Source organism: Salminus brasiliensis, chromosome 5 (assembly GCF_030463535.1).
Source record: "Salminus brasiliensis chromosome 5, fSalBra1.hap2, whole genome shotgun sequence".
In the NCBI taxonomy this organism is placed as follows: domain Eukaryota; kingdom Metazoa; phylum Chordata; class Actinopteri; order Characiformes; family Bryconidae; genus Salminus; species Salminus brasiliensis.
In genome coordinates this window covers 27,282,239-27,290,225 of record NC_132882.1, presented here as the reverse complement: position 1 = coordinate 27,290,225, position 7,987 = coordinate 27,282,239, and the positions used below count along the sequence as shown (strand labels likewise).

General features: G+C 42.8%; 1 protein-coding gene across 2 annotated transcripts; it reads right to left on the bottom strand.

Moving 5' to 3' along the window:
* Positions 1-2,043: 2,043 nt before the first annotated feature.
* zbtb14 (zinc finger and BTB domain containing 14) lies at positions 2,044-5,082 on the bottom strand. Of its 2 annotated transcripts, none has more exons than XM_072678893.1 (2): positions 4,977-5,082; positions 2,044-3,900 (listed from the first exon to the last, which is right to left on the bottom strand). In XM_072678893.1, exon 2 carries the CDS (start codon positions 3,881-3,883, stop codon positions 2,555-2,557), a length of 1,329 nt encoding a protein of 442 aa, XP_072534994.1. In that variant the 5' UTR covers positions 3,884-3,900; positions 4,977-5,082; the 3' UTR covers positions 2,044-2,554. The 2 variants fall into 2 exon arrangements, with proteins under 2 accessions (XP_072534994.1, XP_072534995.1); XM_072678894.1 differs by lacking the exon at positions 4,977-5,082 and having other exon boundaries at positions 2,044-3,562; positions 3,638-4,890.
* Positions 5,083-7,987: the final 2,905 nt, after the last annotated feature.

The window sequence follows — 7,987 nt, the reverse complement described above, 5'->3', positions numbered from 1 at the left end:
TCTAAATGACAACAGAATCCATTAATATCAATGTCTTTATAAGATCAACTATATAAAAATATATATGTAAAAGTTTTAGTGTTTCTAACAGTGCATATTCTTCATTTCCTGCTTTCCCGTGTAGTAGTGCAGCAGCCAGGTTGTTGTTTCCATCCAGCGACTCCACGCTACAAGACACCAATTAAACCATTCATATGATCACATACTGAACATTCTCCACAAGCGTTGTACAAAGCAACCAACCAAACAGATAAAACACACTTGCCTCTTTAGAAAGCTTACTTTGGTGTCCTAAAAAAATCCAAAGAGACGTATTACATCAAACATACAGAAATACTCAAAATAATACAAATGAAACAACAGACGGCACTGAAATCATAGAAGGATATATAGGCAACATTTCAGATTCATACCACATCCATGCCATCAGCTTCAGATCCACTGTTGCTGGAGTCAGACTTCACTTTTTCAGAGCTACATGACAAATGAGAGGTATGGCATATATACGTAATACAGTAGACTACACTGTCAGGACAAAACTAACGAAGACCTCAAACACACCTTGTGATCTTAGACTCCTGCAGTTGTTTGCTTGCAGATCTTGAGCTGGAGTGCTTGTAGTAGAGCAGAAATGAATGAATACGGTCTACACCGTGAACTTAGCCACTATATGAGTATCTTGATGCACAATATGCCTCAAGATACTACATGCATGTGTAGTGCAAAATGCAAAACGTGGCTTTATGTGTATAAATCAGGTGTAAAAGGTACCTTTGAGGATGATCTATGGTGCTTTCCATTCTCTGAACTTTTCTCTCTCTCCTTAGATCCTGACTTAGACTTTTTCCTGTTTCTGGCACATTAATAAACACATCTATCAGAAGAGGCTGGTGTTGCTTCTTACTCCAGTTTCAGTTCCACCTTAAACCGCGGGGCAGTTATACACTCTGCACAACGCCGTCAGAGCTGCACGGTTTAAGGTGGAACTGAAAAAGGGGGATAAGAAGACACCTTCACTTTTCCATCTGTCAAACCGTGCAGCCTCGGGAGTTCACCCAGTGGAAATGAGTAGAAAAAGAACCAGAGCTCCTGCCTGTGCTCGTGTTTGTCCCGGTGAAGGGCCAATCTGCCCATGCTCTTTTCGTCCGTCTCCAGCTGCTTTACTTTCATCCCTGACTTTTCACTCACTCACACTCAGAGCAGTGACGACAGCTAGGTAAGCGAACTGCACCTGTCAAAGGAGGCAGAAAACGCAGCACAGACCGACTTCACCTTAATGTCAGAGAGGCAGAGCTCAGGGCTAAGCCTGACAGGTTTGTGGCCTGACTATGATGTTTCACCTCGCCGAGCTTGAGAAGTGTGTCCTGCGTTGTTACGAGGACTGTTTCAAGATGAAGTTTCTGTTCAAACTGCGACTAACCCCGAATTAACGAGACAGAGACAAAGACAGAGACAGAGACAGAGACAGAGGTACCAGCTAAGCGAAACACCACCGGCGTCTGTGTGAGGGGCTTTCTGCTCCGCCGCGCGCACACCTGGAAAAGTTCAAGTCCTCAAGCCAGTCAATCGCGCATGCGCGGTGGGCTCTATTTAAAGTGGCGTTTCACAGCAGACTGAATGTTTTATTATAATTATTTTATTCGAAATATGTTACTGCGAATTTATAAAAAAAAAATGCACAGCCTGAATGAGTGAGAATAATGTGAATGTATAAAGAAATGCCATGAGGCTACTTTAACACGTTTAACAAAGCATTTCAGTGAACCTTGAGCACCCACATAAAACCATTCCTCTCTATAATGGAAAGTATTTTTTTCCATTTTTCCAATCCATAAAAAGTCTCATTTTGACATTAAAGTTTCTTTAAAATGAGTTAAGGACTTTTATAAAGTCCACGGTCATTCATTTCTAAAAAACAAAAAAATCCTCCATGAACTAAAGAAAGATTTAGCAGCAAGTGACCCAAAACACGGTGAGTAAGCGTGCTTCGTGAACCGAGTCCTCACCTATTCCAATATTAATAATACACAAAAGTAGTCCCCATAGGAAATGCATTTTATTACAGCAAAAATATTATGCTAAATCTTCATCTCATCTTCCTCACCAACATAAGTGATGAAATGACTGACCATCAAATATGTATTTGTTCTGTTTTTGTTTCCTCCCGCCGCCCCAGCTGTGTAGCAAAACTGTGCTGCAGAGCACCTTTACCAGGTCAAGAAGTGTAAGGCAGTGCAATTCGTTGTCCATTTGTCCATCAGACTGCCACAGATATTCAAATACATTTGGTATGAACTGTACAGTGAGAAACAATTCTTGCACCATTTTCTTCAGAGAGAACATAAAAACAGTCAACAGTGTAAATCAACCCCCTCGGCCTAAAATTAAGAAAATCTATACTTACTACAGACATCTGAATTTCCATCAGTTCAAAAAAGGAACTTATAACAAGACCAGTCAAAACAATAAGACTACATCCGCTGAACAGAACAAAAGGAGTAAGAAAAGATTGTTTTACAGTGCATGGGTGTGAGTGCATCACACAAACAGTATGTTACGAGCACGCTATGGATTCCAGTTGCTGTTCGGCCTCTGCAGCCATAGCCGCTGCTTGCAGCTGCTCAGTCTCACTCTGTAAGCTGTTGGAACACAGCTGCTTCCTCTCACTATGCATGTTGTTCTCATGTCTCTTTAGATCAGAAGCTTTGGCGAAAGCTTTGGGGCAGGCACCGCACACGAAGGGCTTTTCGCCTCGGTGTCTGCGTTCGTGGTCTTTCAGGTGGGACTTGTGCTTAAACGCCTTTTCGCACATCTGGCAGCCGAAGGGGCGCTCGTTGCTGTGGACCCTCTCGTGTTTCTTCAGATCAGGGGCTCGGATGAAAGACTTGCCGCAATCATCACAACGGTAGGGCTTGAAGCCTGTGTGAATTTTTAGATGCTCTTTCAAGTGGGCCTGCGTGGTGAACGCTTTGGGGCATATCTCGCATATAAACGGCCTCTCAGCAGAATGTAGCTTTTCGTGTTTCCTCAGCCGGCTCTCGTCGAGGAAGGTCTTGCCACAAATCTGGCAAGCAAAGTGGTCCCGGTGTCCGTACAGTAGATACTCCAACTTCATTTCTGCAGCAGCTGCGGTCCATCCAGGAGCCTGCTCATCCTTAACCTCCCCCATGCTGTCCGCAAATGAGAGGGTCTGGGTATGAGCAGCGAGTTCTTTGGGCTCAGTGTCCATTGCTTCCACGTCTTGATCGTAGCAGCCAACCTTGTTGACCTCCTCCTGGGCCAGCTCTTTCAGAATGGCCTCCTCCACTCGAAGGGCAGTGTTGGGTGATTTGTCCAGATCGTGATTGCCTTGGGCTTCCTCAACAATGTCGTCAGAAGGTGTGTCGTCTTGGTCTCCAAGCACCTGCACATCACTGTCCTGGTTCAACTGAGCGTCGTCAGTCTGAAGCCCAATTTTCACAATGTCATAAGGTAACCTGGAATTCCGAAGTTCGTTTTTCTCCTCAGAGGACATGTCCCTTTTCTGAGAGCACAGCTTATCCAAAAAGCGGATTCCAAGGATCTGTCCAGATGACATCATTAAATTAACATCTTTTTTCTTAACCGAAATTTTTGCTGTGTACATATAGTTCAATACCTCTTCAAAGATGTCTGAGCGGATGAAGTCGATCTCTATGACAGAGGAGCTGTCCACCTCGTGTTTCTTAAAAAGTTTTTTGAAGTAGTTGCTGCAAGCGGCTAACACGCATCGATGTGCCCTGAACTTGACATCTTCAACCACTACTGCAATGTCGCAGTGTTCACCCTCCAGCCTCTGCTCATTCAAAATCTTTAAAAATATGGTTTTGTGATCATCATCCACATACTTCACAGTCTCTGACATGCTGGGACGGGCTCCGTCTAAAGGGGAAAAGAGACAGAGAGAGACAGAGAGATACAGGAAGAGAGTGATGTTAACTTTTCATTTGAAGGCTGAGAAACATAAGGGTCAGAAATGGGTCACAGACACTGGGACACCTTCTTCAACTGAATGACATTATAGGGAAACATGCAACAGACTAGCTATGCTAGGATTTAGCTAGCACTAGCTAGCTAGCTGCTCCACAGTCTAACTATCTAACTAATATGAGGCCTTCGGATATCCGCAGCTGCATAAATCCTGCAAACTTAGTCCAAACTTTGAGGCAGCAGTTTAAGGCAAGCACAGGCCTGCTGACCGGTTTAAGAAATAAGCAAGCTAAGCAGCGGCCATTCAGTTGTAGCCTCTTAGCTAGCAGGTTACTGTCTATTTCAGCCATTCTATAAGAAGTATAGCTAGCTAATGTTGACTAGCGTTAAGTTAATTAAGCATAAAAGAAGTACTGTAGGCTTGGTCGATCACAACCGACTCACGAAACTGCTCGTTTCCCCACAAACACACACTGTGCTAGAGTTAGCTTAGCACAGTCCACAATCCGGTTTGTTGACCTGTCGTATTAGCTAGCCGGTTAGCAACCACCCTGTTCGGCTGTAAAAGCCCAGGCTGAAGCTGAACAGTTAGCTAGTCAGCCAGTGCAGTGTTTACACCCAGTCAGCGAAATTAAACCGGCTGCCAGGCTAACTACGCTAGCCGGAGCTATCTTCATTGTTATTTCGCAGAAAAGGCAACCAAAACACCAGCTCGTCAGGACGAAGTGGTCTCAGAAAGTGGGCTAAACGCTCCTTAAATGCATGGCGGAGTTGTTGTTCTCAGTAACAGCGAGTCCGTCCCGTTTCCCTCCTGCTCTCAACGTTGAAAAAAATGGAGGAGTACACGACGAGGACGGCGCCGTTCCCGACTGAGGACGAGCACGCCCAGCCCCGTCCCCGCTTGGAAAAAGCCCGAGCAGCCATGAACTCTCCTGAAATGAGCCGTGAGCGCGCAGAGGCATCTCGGCCAAACATTATGCAATAAATGTTCAAGCTGCGGCAAAGGGCGAAAAAATCTCATTTCTCACCTTTGCGTGCCGTTTTGACCCACTGGAGAAGTCTGGGGTGGAGTGTCACAACACCAGGAGAGAATAATACACTTTGTGTGTGTTTTTTTTTTTGTGAGCGTCGAGGACGAGCACACACGGAAGGAGGACGCGCTGCGCCAGCACGAAGCCGCAGAGCACGAAAACGTGCGTAATCGTGAGCGCAGAGTCGACGGCGCTACGCAAACAGCGCAGCCACGGTCTGCACGGGAGAGGGCGGAAGACGGAGCGCGGCTACGCACCGCAGCGTTGGAGAATAGAGAGGTACGGGGCGCGAAGCCCTGAAGGAGCGAGCAGCGGGCGAAAAATGCGCGGGCACGAGAGAGAGAGAGAGAGAGGGTAGAAAAGGGACTGGAGATGATGAGGAGACGGGTAAAGTGGGGAAGAGAGAAAGGGCAGATGGGTGTAGTAGAGGAGGAAATGTTTAATGTAAATTAAAGCTAAATGAAAACTAAAAAGTACACATTTGGGGGAACGTTAAGGTGTCTTTTGGAAGTCGCCTAATTAATGAAATACAACAGGTTTTACACAAAGCCGAGTCCTCCGGCCAGTTAACATCAGTTAACAGTCGTGCTTCGCCCAGGTTAGTTGTTTTTGTACTGTATTAGAATTGCGGGTCAAAAGGTCATCTGGTCAGACTGCGGGGGCTGGGTGGGAGTGCTGTATGTACACGGATACAACAGACGCCGACACGTGACACAGCCAGACCTCACGCCTGAGCGTCTACCACCTCCTCACAGAGCACACGTTCACTGTGTGAGTGTGTGTTTACCTGTGTGAAAGGTTTTAACTGTCAAATGCAATAAAATAAATGTTTGATTCTGTATGAGAGTATTAGTATGATTATCATGAGAAAATAAAATCAAAATAAAAGGAGTTTATTATATGTCTATTGCATTGCTTATGTATGCTTATGCTTGTGAGTATATGGTTACTGACTCTGGAAGTTGACACCTAATACAGTAAGAGTATGATATTCTATAATAAATATGAGCGAAATACTGAACTTTTGGTTAATAATAAACCCGAGATCAAATTCTTAAACGAGGCCTGCCTGTGGCTGCATATTGGATGGTTTAAACTTATATGAAATGCTGTGGAAACACTTACTTTTTGTGAAGTATTGAATTCCAGAGCTTTTTGTGTATGTTTAGCAAGTCTGGATGCTTCGGACTCATTCAGAAAAGGTCTAATATAATATCATTTTAAGATTTTTCAACAGGATTGATTTTCAGTTTCCAGGGTTGTGACGCAGAATAGAAAAGTCACGATACTGCAGTTCAAAATGTGACTAATGAAGATGCTCAGCTTAATCCAGAGGGGAAGATTTGGTCTGATGTGTTAGTGGAATAAAATGAAATGAAACACAAAAACAAGCTAGAAATCTGATCATGAATAATAACATTTTCTGATACATTTAAATCAGTAAAGAGATTCAATTTTATTGCCTATTTTCCCCATAATGTTCCTCTGAATAGTCTACATATAATCTACAGTGCAATGAATATTTTATTAAAACACAAATATATCAAATAATGAGATGATAGTAAAGCATCACACAACCTCACAAAAAGATCTGGACATGTCCCTCCCCACCTTATGTTAGCTGTGCCCTTGCAGTGGTTTGAACGTGTCCTGTGCTGCACTCCTCCCATCTCCCTCTCTAGTCTCATTAATTGAATAAACATTCATTTTGTTCAGAATCCAATCTGTCATGACAGTCCTGAATTTTCAACTCATTATTATGATTTAAAGCCAGTCATATTATGAGCTGAGTGTATCATAACACCCCTATCAGTTTCAATTTTGAGAGGCTTTTATTATACAACTACATAACTGAGTAGATCATGGTGAAGCAGCTTCTTCAGAACATGTCTTTCTTTCTGTTCCTGATCTTTACAAACTGTACTGAAGAGTGTGTACTCAAATCTGTGGATTTGCTGGACACTAGTGGGTCAGTCTGAACCATTCTTGCAGGATGTTTTTTTAGATACCCTGAGACGTGTGAAGTGTAAGGGTCAGAACACAAGGGAACATCTTTTCAAAGACAATTTACACACCTGTGTTAATGAAAATGGGAATTATTTGCCAGAAGATTCACTAATGTAGTTGTGGGAAATGTAATATGCCATTGCTAAGAATTTGACTTGATGATTTAATTCAAAATAAAAATAGTAAAATACACAGAAACTGGACTGAAAATATCAGTTTTAAGATTTGTAAACCCATGTATATCGTCACACCCAACAGGCCTGAGCAGATGTGAAAAATACCATCATGCTGGATGGCCATCAGCCTGCGGTTATCCCTCCTACAGCTGTAGCTCCAGACCCAAACCCAGGTTTTGCTGCGTCATCCAGCAGTTTTATATGGAGGGGACAGATAAGTGCCTTTTTATGGTTTCTGTGCCCTACAGTATCATCTGTTTGGATTATAGTATGGTCATCACACTAGGCATTTATTTCCTTTTTTTCACATCTGGACATTTTATCTTCATTTAAACAAAGTTGAGAGATGGAGGTAATATATCTGAACACATTTATTTCAACACGAAATTGAGACATACCCCTCAAATACCACACAGCTGACAGATTTCTGCATGGAGAAAAGCATTCTTCCAGTCAATGCTAACCTTTTCCTCATTAGGAATAGGCATCTTGTTTGGCATGTTTTGGTTAAGCAATTGATTTAATTGACATTGTTTGATTGAAATTGTCACTTTTTTGCAAAGGTTATGCAATTACATGACCTTTATGTACAGATGTTCTTTGAAAAAAGATCTAATATTAATATGTCCATATTTAATGGTTTGTTTATGCAACTGTATGTATATATTACATATTTAAGCAACTATTATCATTACAACATACCTTCAGCACATCGCTGTATGTAAAATGTACAATGATTGCAGATTTATTCGTTAGGAACTGTCGCTATAAAGTATTCAGAGATGACATAATATGTCGCCTGAGGGGCGGCATTCCAGTCTGTCT